The sequence below is a fragment of the Puma concolor genome, chromosome B1 (assembly GCF_028749965.1).
Source record: "Puma concolor isolate L17-30 chromosome B1, mPumCon1.1.hap2, whole genome shotgun sequence".
NCBI lineage: Eukaryota > Metazoa > Chordata > Mammalia > Carnivora > Felidae > Puma > Puma concolor.
The window spans coordinates 149,350,929-149,370,202 of NC_141670.1; the positions used below are offsets into that span (position 1 = coordinate 149,350,929).

Consider the following 19,274-nt stretch of genomic DNA (forward strand, 5'->3'; position numbering starts at 1 on the left):
CATGCTGCAAGAAGCCTAACCCACACAGATGATATGCCATGTGGAGAAATAGAAGACAGAGAAACAGACAGACACACCAAGGAACATCAAGGTACTAGGCATGTGAGACATGTGAGTGAGTGAAGAATCCATCCTGGACAATCAACGCAGTCAACCCTTCAGATGTCACTAACTGCAAAGGCAGGAGAGACCTCAAGCAAGGACACAAGACTGGACATGAGTCAATAATTGCTAGAACTGGGTGATAAACCTCTGGAGTTATACCATCTGTCTACTTTTATATATGTTGAAAACTTTCTATAATAAAATATGTTTTATGGGAATAAATAAAAGTAAAGAGTTCCTGGGTTGGTTGGACTCTCCTATACCTCCCAGAAGCAAATAAAATCTTCTCTGGAAGCTTTGAAGCACTTGCATGGGAAGATTAGCTTATAACTGTTTCTTTACAAAAAAAAAAAAAAAAAAAAAAAAAGACAATGAGAAGACACACCAGAAGTAAGAGAGGAAAAAAAACAAAGTTCAAAATCAAATCTGCAAAGACAGCAAATGTATAAAATAATAAAAGACTTTATTGAAAAATAATAAAGAAGTTAAGAACTATCAAAGCTGGATAGAAAGCTTTGGAAAATCACAGAATAGAACTTCTAAATAAAAAAAAAAAAAACTATAATTCTTGAAAGGAAAAATTCAGTGGCTAGTTCGCTGACAGAATAGAACCAACAGAAGAAATAATTTAATAAAGAGAAAGAACTGAAGAAATTACCCAAAATATAACACAGAGACCAAAAGATAGGAAATGTAAAATAAAAACAAAAATAAAAAACCCCAAACCAAAAACAGATTAGTAGAAGTAGAGCACAAGATGGAGATATATGGCAAAATTCTACTTGGAATTCCAAAAGGATGTATTAGAGATTGAAAGAGTCAGACTTACAGAATTCTACAAGTGATAAAAGACAGGAAGATGCAATAAACTAATAATTAATAAAAGACTGGAAACCCAATTTTCCAATACACAATAAAAAGAGATCTACGCTGACACAAGTTATAGTGAAACTCCAGAATAAAGACAAAAGAGAAGATGATAAAAGCATCCAAAAGACAAGAATGATTACTTACCAAGCAATGAAAAGTGTATTGACAGTTCACTTTTATGAAAGTCAGAAATGGAAAATAGCTTCTACATGCTGGAAGAAAGAGCTTTTAACCTACAGTATATATCCAGAGAAACCATCTTACGAGAATGGAAGTGAGACAAACACATTTTCAGATGAACATAAATAAGGGTTTACCACACAAAGATCACCCCAGAAAAAATTTCAATAGTCTAGTAAATAAGTACTGTTTAGAGGAAATAATTCAGTCCAAAGAAAACTCTTCCAAAATGGAAGATCTGAAATGCAAAAAAAAAAAAAAAAAAAAGCAAAGAAAAGAGTAAATTTGCATATAATTCTAAAAATACTGACCATGTCTAATTAGATTTTAAAATCCAGATAGCAATCAAATCTAGGTAATAAGAACACAGGACTCAGGAAGGAAGATCAACATTAAAGCATTCTTTAGCCATTAGCAGTTTTCACCAGAAGGATAAACACACTGAATACCTTCAGAACTTAAATATGCATATTAAAATATACAACATAATCACTATAAGAAAAGATACAGTGTATAACTTTCAAACTAACACAAAACAAATTAGAATGAAGACAATAAAAAAATAAAACTGTATCAACCTAAAAGAGGGCAAGAAAGGAGAATAAAAAAGAAAGAACAGTGAGGCAAATAGAGTGTTAGGGAAGTAGAAGGCAAAAATAATGTGGTAAAAATGAATCCAAATCTATTAGTCATCACTATCTATTTAAATGGATTCAATATTTTAGTTAAGAGAAAAGACTGTAAAAATGGATCCTATGTGTTATTTACAAAGAGACACAAGACACAAGGTGTATTGTAAATAAAAGACTGGAAAAATACATATCAGGGAAGTGAAAATTAAGTTATCAAACCTTTATTAGTACAAAATAAAATAAGCTTTAAGGCCAAAAGCATTGTTAGAAACAAAGAGAGGCACATAAAAAGTTCAATTCACTGAAAAGATAAAATAGATACAAATGTGGATGTACTTAACAACATGGCTTCAAAACAAATAAAGCAAATATTAACAGAAAACAATATGTACAAAAACTCCAATGTAATAAACTGCTTCTTTGAAAAAGGCTAATAAAATTAACAAACCTCAGGCTAAATCATCAAGGAAAATAAAAAGCACAAATCAGGGGTGCCTGTGTGGCTCAGTCAGTTAAGTGTCCAACTTTGGCTCAGGTCATGATCTCACGGTTTGTGGGTTCGAGCCAGATTGGGCTCTGTGCTGACAGCTCAGAGCCTGGAGCCTGCTGCGGATTCTGTGTCTCCCTCTCTCTCTGCCCCTTCCCAGCTCATACTCTGTCTCTTTCTCTTTAAAAATAAATAAACATCAAAAATAAATAAATAAATAAATAAATAAATAGATAGATAGTTTTAAAAAGCACAAATCAATGACATTAGGAATTTAAAGGGAAAAGTAACATTCAGATTAGAAAAAAAAGATAATACTATAAACATATCAACAAATTTGAAAATATTGGGGAAATGGAACAAAATATAGAAAAATATAAGTTACCAAATAGAAAAATAGAAATTATGAATATTTTGCAACCATTAGAACATTTTGATCATCAGTTTTATAAGTTCCACATAGAAACTACTCAGCCCATATAGTTTTACAAGCATGTTTGATTATTCAAAAAAAAGATCATTGGCATATTACACACAATAAAGAGAGTATTATATTCTATTTCAGAGAATGGAATGGAAATGGAATAGGAGGAGAAACACTCCCCAGCTCTTCTATAAGGATAACATATTCCTGATACCAAAATCAGACAGGGACACTATGAGAAAGAAAACTTGCAGGCCAATTTTACTCTTAAACAGAAGCAAAAATCCAAAATATAGACATATATATTATACTATAATATATAATATATATTATACTATAATATATATTATACATTATACTATATATTATGTTATATATCATAATTTATATATAAATATGAAAACTATGTATTAAAAAACCCTACCAGGTTGCAAGGTTGGTAAAATGACAGAAAATCTATTACTGTCACTCACCAAGTCGACAGATCAAAAACAAACATGTTTTTATCTCAATAGCTTCAAAAAGAGTATTTGTCACTGTCTTCATTAAGGACAGTTACCACATTAAAATCAGATGAAGGATGACAGTGGCTGAATGGTAAACAGCTTATCCTGCCCTCTTCGGTGGTGAAGGAAATATGATTTCAAACAACTTTTTCAGATTGAAATGAGATCTATCCTAAAGTATTCTATTGAGGAGATGTGTCAACACCAAGTGGTCTGTGACTCTGCCAAGTCAGCTAGAATATTAGCTGTAATATAACTCTCAATAAAACTGTCTTGGTTTTGAATAAATTAGTATTTCCTAGTACTATAAAGAAACTGGAAGGCAATGATAACCATTACTACAAACATTTACCTTGAGTTTATGCTCTTTCCTGTTCACAATCACAGCTGTGATTTGCTGGTCCATGAAAATCAGAATGGTGACCAACAAAGCAGGGATCGCAGCTGCAAGGTACACCCACCAGGGGTTTCCTCCAAATGGTGGGACAAACCAACCTCGGTTTGGACTTGTTGGCTTGAAGAAGAAGGAGAACATTTTCAAACGATATTAATACATACTGTTTGGTGAAAAATCAATGGGAGAGATACACTTTGATTTCTGGACAGCCAACATTTCAAAATCAGAAACCGTTTTACTGATAGGTTCAACAAAGATTAGTCACCAATAATTTCCTAAAGGTGATTATTTTTAAGGCAGTTTTTTAAATGAAGGAGACTAAGACTATAGGTTGAAGGAAAACAAGTACATGCCATTTTGTGTATTTAGGATGATCTAAGGTAAGGACTCAAGATGGAAGAATGTGACTTAAGTTTAAAGAGCAGCCATTAAAAAAACCCAAATGTAATAGTCAGTAAAGACAGACAAGAAATTTGAATGAATTTTGTTCATGAATTTTAGCAATTATACCCAAGTTATTTCTACTACTGACAAATTGTAATAGTTTCACATCATATTATATAGAAAAGGTACAAATATTTTTTTTTATTTTATAATAGAACTTGTTTAATACTCTGGTCTTTCTTATACATATGAACAGTGACCCAGAATAACTGGTTTAATCCTCAGAAATGTTACCAAAAATGAAAAAGATGATCATTTTTCCACTTCTCCTGGAATATTTTTCTATCCTCTTCCTAACATTAAATAATGCAAATAAACTAAAACAGAATCCTATAAATTCTTTTCTCTATGTTTACTATCAAGAAAGTCTCACTTCTCTGAAGATATTTGTCTTCCGTCTCCCTTTGCTCATAACTACATCACTGAATCCATCCACATTTTATTCCTTTACCAGGTTTTGAGCTTGGAAGGAGGGAACAACTTTCTCTTGTTCATCAGTACATTTCATATCCCCTGGAAAGGGCCTGACTCAAAGCAAACATTCAATAAATACTGACTTAAATGAACTAATCACTGAATGATTGAAAACTTATGTTTGCAAATGAATATGAGATGGCACAGATAATGCAACAAACATTCTGTTTGCTGTACCATATGGTCTCAGGGATGGAGAGAGAGGCTAGGAGTGATCCATAAAACAGGTGAAAGACATAATGAAAAATTAGAAAGGGATATATAAGAATGACTGAAATGTAAATTTTACCCATTAGGCCTGCACATACCAACAGATTTATAAAGTGAATAATTCTTATATCTTCTTTGTAATAATTAAAAAAATTTTTTTTAATATTTTGTTATTTTGGGGACAGGGAGAGACAGAGTGTGAGCAGGGGAGGGGCAGAGAGAGAGGGAGACACAGAATCTGAAGCAGGCTCCAGGCTGTCGGCACAGAGCCTGACGCAGGGCTCGAACTCACAAACCGTGAGATCATGACCTGAGTCGAAGTCGGTCGCTCAACCGACTGAGCCACCCAGCCACCCCCTCTTTGTAATAATCAAAATGTACATTATATATAGATGTATGTATATATGGCAGGTAGTTTTGTAGCAGGAAAAGAGTAATAACATAATCTTAGGCATTTTCCTTACTCTTTCTGAGCTCCGATATCAACTTCATAAAATCAGGATGATGATAGTTGCATTACATCTTAGAATTATTATATGGACCAAGAAGGGGATTAGTAGCATGAAAATACTTCAGCTCATTTTAAATACTCTAAAAATATAAAGCAGAGTGTATTTTTCAATAAAACTCAATATAATGTGAACCCTGCATTTAATCGTAATCAGGCAGTCAACTTTAGTGAAGGAATAGACAAAGAATATGTATGCATCTAGCAAAAGACCATTTCTGAAATAAGGAAATGGATAATCCTACAAAACCAACTCAAAAATATATGACGAACTAGAATAGGGGAGAGGAAAGAAATCCATAGCGTTCTACGAATGACCAAAAGCGAAGTTCACCTACCTTGAACTCACTTGGCACAATTAGTTTTGGAGTATCCACACCCACCAGGGCATCTATTACACAAAAGATTAGAATGGACAAGATAATGGCGAAGTCACTGATAAGTTTTCTTGCCTGAAAAAAATTAAAAAGAAACCAAGGAAAGTTTAGTGCTGGATTAATATATTTGCTTGTGTTGGAAATGAACAAAGAATTCTGTCTTTATAGTAACAGCTTCACCAGCAAATTAAAGGAGGTGTCACACTGTAGAGAGATTATTTCTCAAATTGTTTTTGCATTGCTTTCTCATCTAGCCAGAAATAATTGAATCCCACAGAAGAAATCAGTGTGTGTGTGTGTGTGTGTGTGTGTGTGTGTGTGTTGGGGGGGGGAGGTTGGTGTTTGTGAGCTTATGCATGCATGCGCAGGCTGGGGAGAGAAGTCACAAATAATATATTCCTGAAATACTGTGCAAACATTCTTGCTGTATGCAGCATAAAGGATACCTAGATAAGGTTGAAATCTCAAGGCATATTGTAAAAACCTACACAAAAATACAGAATTCTATTTATAATTTGGGAATAGCATTGTGTGCATACAGCAACATAATTCCGTAAGTTAACCTGAAAACACTGAGAATCCGGCAGGAAAGGGGTTACAAGTTCTAGGTGACTCAGTGTACTCAAGACCTCAGGGAAACATGATGTGATGGAAGATGAAGATTTGAGGACACCCCCAACTTTGTCAAAGAACATGTTTTTCACTATAAGTTAGTGCTTAAAATGTCTGTATGTGGGGCATCTCTTCTCTACCACTTTTTTTTTTAATTTTTTTTTTATTTGACGTTTATTTAGTTTTGAGACATAGAGAGACAGAGCATGAACGGGGGAGGGTCAGAGAGAGAGGGAGACACAGAATCTGAAACAGGCTCCAGGCTCCGAGCTGTCAGCACAGAGCCCGATGCGGGGCTCGAACTCACGGACTGTGAGATCATGACCTGAGCCGAAGTCGGTCACCCAACCGACTGAGCCACCCAGGCGCCCCTCTACCACTTTTTAAATGTGGTTGCCATTAGCTGACAAACTTGGAGCTTCCTAAATATCTGCCTCTGGTCAGGACAAGGGCTGAGGTTTATGGGATGTAGAAAACCTTCCCCTTGTATGGCTGCAGAATGGTCATTTCTGAGTCAGTAGGGAAGCATGGGGTGTCTGATGGCACTGACAATGGCCGGGGAGCATTACTAAGAACACAGGCACCTGAGTTTCCCCTAAGGTTTATATGCATGGTGGCATGTAATCTGATCATTCGACAAGAATTTACTCACTAGCTTACACTCTAATCGGGTGTTAAGGATACCACAGTGAACAAAATAGACGCAATCCATGTCTTCACAAAGGGAACATACCCAAGGAAGCCTGCTCCAAAACAAATCAGGGTTGATTCAGTGGTTGTCAAGTTACCTCAGGGTGAGCAGTCAATGTTCTGGTATAGTCAGATGAAGAGAGATCAGGGAGGGACCGAGTGGCTGCACAGTTCTCAGGACAGGGAATCTTTTGAAAGAGTAGTGGGACTCCTGCAGTCAGATGTTCAGTAGGAACGGAACTGAGAAATGGAAGTACTTGGCAAGGTGGGTATGCCAAAGGCCACAGTAGTGCTCTCTTCTTGACCACTGCCCGGTGCCAGGAGCCTTGGGTCCTAACTAGCAGCAGGACCAAAGATGGCCTATTTGCTTTGAATTCATTTCCTTTTGAAGGGCTGGATTTTGCTAGGTTTAGCTCGCTTAAGAACTACACACAAAAAAAGGCAGAAAGTCAGCTATGGGATGTGTTAACTTGCCAGTTAACACCAATCATACAGTAATGTCAAGCACAAATAGATGGCAGGGGTCAATCTGGGGAGGAAAATATAGGGCAGCAGTTAGGAGCACAGTTTCTAAAGTCAGATGACCTGGGTTGGAATGCTAGCACCATTATTTCCTCTCTGTAAATATATATCCTTTCTTAGCTTCAATTACTCCATCTGCAAAATGTAGCCAAAATAATCCCTACAAACTTCATCAGTTTGTTATAAGAATTAAATAAGACAAGCCATGAAAGTTTTTATCATAACATCTGGAACATAATAGATTCGCCTAATACATGTTAACTATTGTTATTTCAAGTTCCATGAGGTCTCCTTGGCTGCAGAAACCACTGGAATAACTAAATAATCTACCATCAGGAGGTCTTAAGAAGGAATTATCAATTCCAAGAAACAAGACATGATATGGAAGCCCAGTAATAATATGGAACTGCCACTCAACAAATTTTGGTTGGAAGTATTTGGAATCCCTGCAGAAAAAGGATGTTTCCCAGGGCTCAGTATTGGAGGAAACTCCCATTTCTTAAGCTTTGTACAAGTAAGTGTTGGCAAAGGCAATTCAAGATGGTCTGGCAAAAATGGTCATGTGAAGCATGCTTAGGAACTATTAAGATGTTATAATATCTCTCTGGTCCAGTAGGTCATAAATCACTGGAAGACCAGAGGTCTTTTTGCAAAGGCAAAAAGAAGTTCTCTTTTTTTACCACCCTCCCAGTCCTTACCCAAAAAATCTAATTTGTTGACAATTTAGATATGCTAGACGTTGTTCAAAAGGGGGGGGGGAATGGTTATTAAAAAGACAGTGCTCCTCCTTTTTCTCATAAACAGAAGAAGAGAAGTAGAGGGTGGCAAATGAATTAAATCTGCAATTCCTTGGTATAAAGTCCCAAGGAACTGTTCCTCTGGCCCTCTAGGAGACAGATCTGCATGACTGGCATCACTACCAAACACCTGGGACATGTTTCTTCCTTAGTTAGAAGAGTTATTCTTAGCCTTCCATAAACTAAACACTGAAGCCCTAAATCTGCTCTTTCAGATCTCTTCATCTTTATTAATGGCAGCTTATTTTTTCCTATTGCTTAGGCCAAAAACCATCCACGTAACTCTTCTCTTTCTCTCATATCCTATATCTAATGGATCAGCAAATGACCTTCAAAACATATTCAGGATGCTGCCACTTCTCACCACCTCCACTGCTCCTTTGTCTAAGGCACCACTTTATCTCCTGTGGTTTCCTGCTTCCTATCTCATCTTCCTGATTCTATACTTGCCCCCCTTCAGTACACTGTCAAGGTATCCCAGAATCATGATGTTAAAACTTTGGTCAGATAATGTGGTAGGCAAAACAATGCCCCCTAAGGAAGTATACATCCTACTTCTTGGAAACTGAATATGTAATGTTGCATGGCTAGAGAGAATTAGGTTGCACATAGAATTAAGGTTGCTAATCAGATAACCTTGAGTTTGAAGAAATGATTTGGCATTATTCTGGTGGGTCCAATGTAATCACCAGGGTTCTCATAGATGAAAGGGGGAGGCAGGAGAGCCAGTGTCAGAGTGATGTGCTATGAAAAAGACTCAACTGGCCATTGTGGGCTTTGAAGATGGAGGAAAGGGCCATGAGTCAAGGAATGTGGGTGACCTCTAAAAACTGCTAAAGGCAAGGGAATTCTTTCAAGGGAGCCTCCAGAAAGAACACACCCTTGTCAATTCCTTGACATTAACCAATGGGACCCATTTCAGTCTTCTGACCACCAGATCTCAAGACAATAAATCTGTAATGTTTTAAGCCATCATATTTATAAAAATTTGAAATAGTAGCCATGGGAAACTAATATAAATAAATAGATTACCTATTTTAGTTATTAGTTTCCCAAATTTATATATATGTGGAAGAAATATATATGTGCAAGAAATGTACATAGTTCATATACAATATACATAACATAAATATATCTTGGAAGAACTTCAGCAATGATATTCTTGTCAACTGTGGCACTATTGTAAGTTTAAAAGTAGCTAAAAAGACAAATGTTAATAAGATTTGAAATTACATTTCTTAAAATTTATGGGGTAAAAGGGCTACTTTATTAACAATATTGCTTAACCTCATTAAAAATCACAGCCAGGGTGATATGTTCTGTATAAAATACTCACTTCTATTTCCCCTTCCTTCCCCTTAAATTGTACAATACAGCTCAGTTACAGCAGAAACCACTCCTGGAGAGTGTTTATTGTCAGACATGCATTTCTAAGACACTAGATCCAGTTTAAACTTCATAGTAAGGAAATTGATTTTTCCCAGGCCACCTTTGTATTCGACTCCAAATCCTCTAATTGGAGAAGGCAGGTAGGGGTGCTATTTTAGTAGGCTGTTCAGGTCTTACCGTATACTAAAATTAAACTTTAATTCGAACAAGGTAAAACTGACAGTAGAACTAGAAAGTGCCCTAAAAATGTCAAGTACTGAGTAAATACAGCTTTTACTAGATACACTCTAGGACTTGTGAACGAGAGCTTTCTCTGAGTCTGACTTTAAGGAGATAAGAATCACTCTCTTGAGGTTCTTCTCACATTTCCAAACACACTTAGAAAAAAAAATACATGAAGTTCCTTTCATTTTGTTTAACTTCCATTTTCATCAAACTTGAGCAGTTTCAAAAACTCTAAAACATCACCCTTTTATGTGCCAATATATAAATAAAGAAATCAAATAAGAAACCCATAGTTCTTGGGGGCACCTGGGTAGCTCAGTCGGTTAAGTGTCTGACTTTGGCTCGGGTCATGATCTCACATTTTGTGAGTCCGAGCCCCACATCGGGCTCTGTGCTGATGGCTCAGAGCCTGGAGTCCACTTCAGATTCTGTTTCTCCCTGTCTTTCTGCTCCTCCCCTGCTTGCACTCTGTCTCCCTCTCTCAAAAATAAACAAAAAAAAAAAAAAAAAGAAAGAAAGAAAGAAAGAAAGAAAGAAAGAAAGAAAGAAAGAAACCCATAGTTGTTGTTTTTTCAATATATGAAATTTATTGTCAAATTGGTTTCCATACAACACCCAGTGCTCATCCCAAAAGGTGCCCTCCTCAATACCCATCACCCACCCTCCCCTCCCACCCACCCTCCATCAACCCTCAGTTTGTTCTCAGTTTTTAAGAGTCTCTTATGCTTTGGCTCTCTCCCACTCTAACCTCTTTTTTTTTTTTTTTTCCTTCCCTTCCCCCATGGGAGAAACCCAGAGTTCTTAATTCCCTTCTAGATCTCACTCGTCATGATTAGAGGTACCAAAGTTTTCATGAGAAACAAGTTTCCACAAGATTTCACATCCAATCTTATAGATTTGGAGGCCTCAAACCTAGCTTGGACAGACATAACCCACGGATGTTCCTGTAGCCAAACACTAAGTCTCTCCAGGTTCAAACTTCAATATCCTAGGAATATAAACTATGGCAATCTAAGTGAAACACAAACTAAGATAACTTATATATAGCAAGGGCTTGCTATAAACAAAAATAGTTGTGTGTTTTTTTAATGGTACAGTGATGTGCTACAATGTATAAGATAATTCCTATCTCCATTCATGAATACGGCAAAGAAAAATGTGTTTCAATTAAGATTATTTTATATAAGACTGGTTTTGAGCTATTTGTTTGTTTGCCACTTTTTAATTATAAAAATGAAGAGAAAAATATTTCTGTCCTCTTCAGAATTAATTATAAAATATCTTGATTAATCTAATAAGAAACAATCAGCTTAGCTATTTAAACTACCAGAGCAAAGAAGAAATGACATGGATGGGAAGGGAAATTCAAGTAACCATACACTGTTCTCCATTCTTGGGCAAAAACAACCTAATAAATCTATTATAAACATACTCTTCATGAAGGATGGTACTTACTAATTATTAAGAGAGTCATAATCATGGAGACACCAACGGGGAGAAGCTAGTTAATTTACAGCGGGGAGAAATGAGTTTGGTTTCCCTGAAGCCCCAGAAGACATTTGGTTTTCACTTTGCGAAGGCTACAGCTGCTCCTGAGTTAACGGGGGAAAGGCTGTGGGCCTGCAGAGCAGCTCTCGATGGATGGAGCTGTTACAGAGACAAGTACAGCAGCAGGCACCCTGTGGGTTCTCGATAAATATTAATCAATGATGTCAGTTCTTCTCACAATGGTGAGACTGCTAAACAACAGTGTAAAAGAGCGTTTATTCCAGATGAAAAACAGTATACCAGATAAATGTGGTGCCTTCTGGCAATCGTGAAAAGGCACAAAATACCATGAGAAAATTGAAATTGGATTCCCTCCCTAGTAGCCAAAGCATAGCACTATAAAATAAATAAGCACTAATATCAGTATAGCAATCATAATACACTGTACTTTGAATCAATAATACCCACTGTAATTAGAATTCAATAAAAGTAAAGTGTGATTTAGACTCCAGGATTTTCACCCTGTAACAGCCAGAGTCAGAGAGCTGGGGAACAAAGAAGGGAAATGGATTGGGCACTTTATCTGAGTGGGGCTTAGAGCTTCCCAATGAAAGTCTACCTGAAAGAGAAAATAGTATTTCCAATCACGGAACAGAGGTGGAGTGGCCCTACGAAGCAGTTCGGAAGGAAAGTTGGTGATATTTCACGCTTGGGACTCTTCCTGCCTCCTGCTGTAAACCTGAGCAGAGCACGAAACCTATTAAGTGTATGCCAGAAGCAAATAATCAGATTGCATGAGAGATGCTGTACCTCAACCTGGTCACTATATTCTAAGTAGAGAGTACAAATCTGGAGCTGATCCAGAGATGGGTAACCAGAGGAATAGGGTTCCAGAAAACCCACTGCATAAAAAATGATGGTCGGCCTCGAGAAGTTGCAGAGAGAGAGTGTCTTCAAATATGTGACATCTGTCACAGGGAAGAAGGACGAACTTGTCCTGTGTAGCTTCAGAGGGCAAGGGCAGATCCTGGGGACAGAGGCTGTGGCAGGCAAGATTTGTGTTTCTATCAGGAATTCCCTCAGAGATAGGAGCTCCTGTTCTAGGAAGCATTCCGCAGAGGAACACTTGTCAGAAATTAAGAGGTGGTATTGGACTAGATGGCATTCAAAGTCCTAATGCTAAAATTCAATCATTAAGACCCAATTAACAAAATTTCTTGGCCCTCCAGTAGTGTTGTCTTGATATGGCCCCCAACAGCATATAAGAAAGAGTTCCAGGACTTAAAAAGAAAGGTGGTTTTATAATTATAGTAAGGTACAAAAATCAACATTTTAAAAAGAATAATTATTAAGTCATGTGTATAAGTCAGACAATCTGAAAATGGAGTAGGAGGTCATTTTGTATTGATGAATGGATTTCAATGCTGGTAACTTTCCTATGATGATCAAGTAAGCTGAAAGAACTCAGGACCAATAAAGAACCATGGTCAAAATTACTGTCCATAGACTGTTTAAGAGCACTCACAGAACACTTGGCCCCTTAGTGCTCCTAATCTTATTTTTCTTAGGGCTCAATTCAGGTTAACTGCATTTTTTGTCATACGTCTATAAGAACTGAAGTATTTGTAATCTTTGTTAAATGTTTAATAGGCTGAGTTGTAGTTATAACCAAATATCCCTTTGTTAGTCTTACGAAAAAATATGAAAATCAATTTTGGATTAAAAACAAATTTGACTTTGAAAATTACTTCTCTTGGTATATAACAACACAAGAATTTGAAAATCTGATTCCCATTCACTGACAGCAAAGACATTTTCTGGATAAGTTTCAAAGGCATAATGTGGTCTGATGTTTCTGCAAGAAACACCCAAACATCACCCAACATTACCAACACTAGAATGTGGGATGGAGAATACATGCCCATTAGTTCTTACTAGTTTTTGGATACATTATTGGTTTTAGTTTGACAGTTATCATTTACCAAGAGAGTTTCTGGGGAAAAAAAAAGAAAACAGAAAGGGATGTCACCTAATTCTTGTAAAGAGTTGTTTACCAACTAAACACATCCAACTTTAATAGAACTGTCACAGGCCAAAATGCCAACTAAAAGTCACGGAGCCAGAAATATAGCAAATTGTGGAATTGTAGACTGTGTTTCACATGGATGAAAACTAAATGTGTCACCTAACTGAAATGCTCATTATATTTCCACTGAAATTACAGAAACTCTGTACTTTTTTCTTATAAAGCCAGCTCCTCAAACCATTATCAAATTACTTAGGTCACAGGAAAGCACCGAAGTGTGATTCCATAGAAGACAGTAAGCATGAATGGATCAGAAGAATCAAAATGAGTCACACGCATCTGAAAGCCCAAAAATCTAACTTATTCAACAAATATATATTTAGTTCCTACTATGTGCCAGACTCATGAATTACCTATCTTTGTATCCCTACCCCCTCGAATTATATCAAGCACACATTAGGGACACAATATTTTTTTCAATATTAAATGATAAATTAATTAATTATAGAGTATAAAATACTGGGTTTTTTTAAAGGATATCAAAGAAAATTCTTCTCAAGTGTCATCTAAATAAAGTGTAAAAAGTGTCATAGCTGTTGACGTTACCTGGAGTTCATTTTATTTACTTAACTGACAATAACAATCAGAAGGCATATTAAAAAGAGAATTTTACCATTATACCAGTTCATGTGACAGTCAAAACGGTTACTTACACTAAGTGGGGGAAAAAGAGGAAATTAAGTAGCTCCTTAAGAAACACATTTTCATGCCAATGACATACAGCAGTCAGCCATATTACATTTGACTATATCAAAGTATCAACAAATTTTGTCTAATTCAGGTTCTATAGATTTATGAGTTCCACGACCACTAATCACAATCCTGCTCTAAATTACTGCTTTCATTTTGCCAGCACACATGCAGCGATGGTATCTTCCTTGAGCGCATATAATCCCTTATCAGTATGGGACTCTGGAAGACCATTTCATGTTAATGTCCTGAGCCATCTGCCACAGAAGATTACAGATTATGCTGTGATGCCCCTACAGGAAGCTCTGATGCCAAAAGACTTTGACTAAAGACTTGAGGCTGACATAATAGCCCAGAAACTATATATGGTAACGATCTGAAGCGCTCCTCTAAAAAGAATGGGGGCCACAAAGAAGACAGGCAGTGGTGTACTGGTATTCCATCAATATTCCCTTCAGTATTAGGGCTCTCTGGACAAGCCTGATACACAAATTAAATTCCTGATAGACAGGCTAGCAAAGACAAACTCTTTTACTGTAAGTGCTTGTCTTGATGAATTGCTAGTAGCTTCCTGAGGGATGGAAAGAGTGAATAACTGACCCTGGTCTAAGCAAAAGTAATGATGGGCTGAACTAGAGGAACAGGAGTGTAAGTATAGGGAGAGAGATTAGAGCAGGATAATCAAGGGGACTGTGACAAGTTTAATTTGATAATCAAAAAGAAAATTTGGAGAGGCAAATAAAATGCTATCATCTTTTGTCACACCAAAGCTTCTACTGCTTTTTTTTTTTTTATGTTTATGTTTTATTCGTTTTTATTAGTCATTGCTCTGGAATTTACATGATATATCTTCACCTTTTATTTTTTTATTGTTTTTTTTTAATATATGAAATTTATTGTCAAATTGGTTTCCATACAACACCCAGTGCTCATCCCAAAAGGTGCCCTCCTCAATACCCATCACCCACCTTCTCCTCCCTCCCACCCCCATCAACCCTCAGTTTGTTCTCAGTTTTTAAGAGTCTCTTATGCTTTGGCTCTCTCCCACTCTAACCTCTTTTTTTTTTTTTTTTCCTTCCCCTCCCCCATGGGTTCCTGTTAAGTTTCTCAGGATCCACATAAGAGTGAAACCATATGGTATCTGTCTTTCTCTGTATGGCTTATTTCACTTAGCATCACACTCTCCAGTTCCATCCACGTTGCTACAAAAGGCCATATTTCGTTTTTTCTCATTGCCACGTAGTATGCCATTGTGTATATAAACCACAATTTCTTTATCCATTCATCAGTTGATGGACATTTAGGCTCTTTCCATAATTTGGCTATTGTTGAGAGTGTTGCTATGAACATTGGGGTACAAGTGCCCCTATGCATCAGTACTCCTGTATCCCTTGGATAAATTCCTAGCAGTGCTATTGCTGGGTCATAGGGTAGGTCTATTTTTAATTTTCTGAGGAACCTCCACACTGCTTTCCAGAGCAGCTGCACCAATTTGCATTCCCACCAACAGTGCAAGAGGGTTCCCGTTTCTCCACATCCTCTCCAGCATCTATAGTCTCCTGATTTGTTCATTTTGGCCACTCTGACTGGCGTGAGGTGATACCTGAGTGTGGTTTTGATTTGTATTTCCCTGATAAGGAGCGACGCTGAACATCTTTTCATGTGCCTGTTGGCCATCCGGATGTCTTCTTTAGAGAAGTGTCTATTCATGTTTTCTGCCCATTTCTTCACTGGGTTATTTGCTTTTCGGGTGTGGAGTTTGGTGAGCTCTTTATAGATTTTGGATACTAGCCCTTTGTCCGATATGTCATTTGCAAATATCTTTTCCCATTCCGTTGGTTGCCTTTTAGTTTTGTTGGTTGTTTCCTTTGCTGTGCAGAAGCTTTTGATCTTCATAAGGTCCCAGTAATTCACTTTTACTTTTAATTCCCTTGCCTTTGGGGATGTGTCGAGTAAGAGATTGCTACGGCTGAGGTCAGAGAGGTCTTTTCCTGCTTTCTCCTCTAAGGTTTTGATGGTTTCCTGTCTCACATTCAGGTCCTTTATCCATTTAGAGTTTATTTTTGTGAATGGTGTGAGAAAGTGGTCTAGTTTCAACCTTCTGCATGTTGCTGTCCAGTTCTCCCAGCACCATTTGTTAAAGAGACTGTCTTTTTTCCATTGGATGTTCTTTCCTGCTTTGTCAAAGATGAGTTGGCCATACGTTTGTGGGTCTAGTTCTGGGGTTTCTATTCTATTCCATTGGTCTATGTGTCTGTTTTTGTGCCAATACCATGCTGTCTTGATGATGACAGCTTTGTAGTAGAGGCTAAAGTCTGGGATTGTGATGCCTCCTGCTTTGGTCTTCTTCTTCAAAATTACTTTGGCTATTCGGGGCCTTTTGTGGTTCCATATGAATTTTAGGATTGCTTGTTCTAGTTTCGAGAAGAATACTGGTGCAATTTTGATTGGGATTGCATTGAATGTGTAGATAGCTTTGGGTAGTATTGACATTTTGACAATATTTATTCTTCCAATCCATGAGCAGGGAATGTCTTTCCATTTCTTTAAATCTTCTTCAATTACCTTCATAAGCTTTCTATAGTTTTCAGCATACAGATCCTTTACATCTTTGGTTAGATTTATTCCTAGGTATTTTATGCTTCTTGGTGCAATTGTGAATGGGATCAGTTTCTTTATTTGTCTTTCTGTTGCTTTATTGTTAGTGTATAAGAATGCAACTGATTTCTGTACATTGATTTTGTATCCTGCAACTTTGCTGAATTCATGGATCAGTTCTAGCAGACTTTTGGTGGAGTCTATCGGATTTTCCATGTATAATATCATGTCATCTGCAAAAAGCGAAAGCTTGACTTCATCTTTGCCAATTTGGATGCCTTTGATTTCCTTTTGTTGTCTGATTGCTGATGCTAGAACTTCCAGCACTATGTTAAACAACAGTGGTGAGAGTGGGCATCCCTGTCGTGTTCCTGATCTCAGGGAAAAAGCTCTCAGTTTTTCCCCGTTGAGGATGATGTTAGCTGTGGGCTTTTCATAAATGGCTTTTATGATCTTTAACTATGTTCCTTCTATCCTGACTTTCTCAAGGGTTTTTATTAAGAAAGGGTGCTGGATTTTGTCAAAGGCCTTTTCTGCATTGATTGACAGGATCATATCGTTCTTCTCTTTTTTTTTGTTAATGTGATGTATCACATTGATTGATTTGCAAATGTTCAACCAGCCCTGCATCCCAGGAATGAATCCCACTTGATCATGGTGAATAATTCTTTTTATATGCCGTTGAATTCGATTTGCTAGTATCTTATTGAGAATTTTTGCATCCATATTCATCAGGGATATTGGCCTATAGTTCTCTTTTTTTACTAGGTGTCTGTCTGGTTTAGGAATCAAAGTAGTACTGGCTTCATAGAATGAGTCTGGAAGTTTTCCTTCCCTTTCTATTTCTTGGAATAGCTTGAGAAGGATAGGTATTATCTCTGCTTTAAACGTCTGGTAGAACTCCCCTGGGAAGCCATCTGGTCCTGGACTCTTATTTGTTGGGAGATTGTTGATAACCGATTCAATTTCTTCGCTGGTGATGGGTCTGTTCAAGCTTTCTATTTCCTCCTGATTGAGTTTTGGAAGAGTGTGGGTGTTCAGGAATTTGTCCATTTCTTCCAGGTTGTCCAATTTGTTGGCATATAATTTTTCATAGTATTCCCTGATAATTGTTTGTATCTCTGAGGGATTGGTTGTAATAATTCCATTTTCATTCATGATTTTATCTATTTGGGTCATCTCCCTTTTCTTTTTGAGAAGCCTGGCTAGAGGTTGGTCAATTTTGTTTATTTTTTCAAAAAACCAACTCTTGGTTTCGTTGATCTGCTCTACAGTTTTTTTTAGCTTCTATATTGTTTATTTCTGCTCTGATCTTTATTATTTCTCTTCTTCTGCTGGGTTTAGGCTGTCTTTGCTGTTCTGCTTCTAGTTCCTTTAGGTGTGCTGTTCGATTTTGTATTTGGGATTTTTCTTGTTTCTTGAGATAGGCCTGGATTGCAATGTATTTTCCTAAGGACTGCCTTTGCTGCGTCCCAAATCGTTTGGATTGTTGTATTTTCATTTTCATTTGTTTCCATATATTTTTAAATTTCTTCTCTAATTGCCTGGTTGACCCACTCATTCGTTAGTAGGGTGTTCTTTAACCTCCATGCTTTTGGAGGTTTTCCAGACTTTTTTCTGTGGTTGATTTCAAGCTTCATAGCATTGTGGTCTGAAAGTATGCATGGTATAATTTCAATTCTTGTAAACTTATGAAGGGCTGTTTTGTGACCCAGTATATGATCTATCTTGGAGAATGTTCCATGTGCACTCGAGAAGAAAGTCTATTCTGTTGCTTTGGGATGCAGAGTTCTAAATATATCTGTCAAGTCCATCTGATCCAATGTCTCATTCAGGGCCCTTGTTTCTTTATTGACCGTGTGCTTAGATGATCTATCCATTTCTGTAAGTGGGGTGTAAAAGTCCCCTGCAATTACCACATTCTTATCAATAAGGTTGCTTATGTTTATGAGTAGTTGTTTTATATATTTGGGCGCTCCGGTATTCGGCACATAGACATTTATAATTGTTAGCTCTTCCTGATGGATAGACCCTGTAACTATTATATAATGTCCTTCTTCATCTCTTGTTACAGCCTTTAATTGAAAGTCTAGTTTGTCTGATATAAGTATGGCTACTCCAGCTTTCTTTAGGCTTCCAGTAGCATGATAAATAGTTCTCCATCCCCTCACTCTCAATCTAAAGGTGTCCTCAGGTCTAAAATGAGTCTCTTGTAGACAGCAAATAGATGGGTCTTGTTTTTTTATCCATTCTGATACCCTATGTCTTTTGGTTGGCACATTTAATCCATTTACATTCAGTGTTATTATAGAAAGATACGGGTTTAGAGTCATTGTGATGTCTGTATGTTTGATGCTTGTAGTGATGTCTCTGGTACTTTGTCTCACAGGGTCCCCCTTAGGATCTCTTGTAGGGCTGGTTTAGTTGTGACAAATTCCTTCAGTTTTTGTTTGTTTGGGAAGACCTTTATCTCTCCTTCTATTCTAAATGACAGACTTGCTGGATAAAGGATTCTCAGCTGCATATTTTTTCTGTCTAGCACACTGAAAATCTGGTGCCAATT

At 37.0% G+C, this 19,274-nt stretch overlaps 1 protein-coding gene across 8 annotated transcripts in view; it reads right to left on the reverse strand.

Annotated features, from left to right (window-relative positions):
* SLC4A4 (solute carrier family 4 member 4) overlaps nucleotides 1-19,274 on the reverse strand; it is a 354,218-nt gene that overhangs the window by 33,464 nt on the left and 301,480 nt on the right. For all 8 annotated transcript variants that reach the window (XM_086704881.1, XM_086704885.1, XM_086704880.1 and 5 more), the window contains 2 exons: nucleotides 5,576-5,689; nucleotides 3,557-3,718 (listed from right to left, as the gene is read on the reverse strand). In XM_086704881.1, the coding sequence (XP_086561007.1) occupies nucleotides 3,557-3,718; nucleotides 5,576-5,689 (276 nt within the window). The remainder of the gene's footprint in view (nucleotides 1-3,556; nucleotides 3,719-5,575; nucleotides 5,690-19,274) is intronic.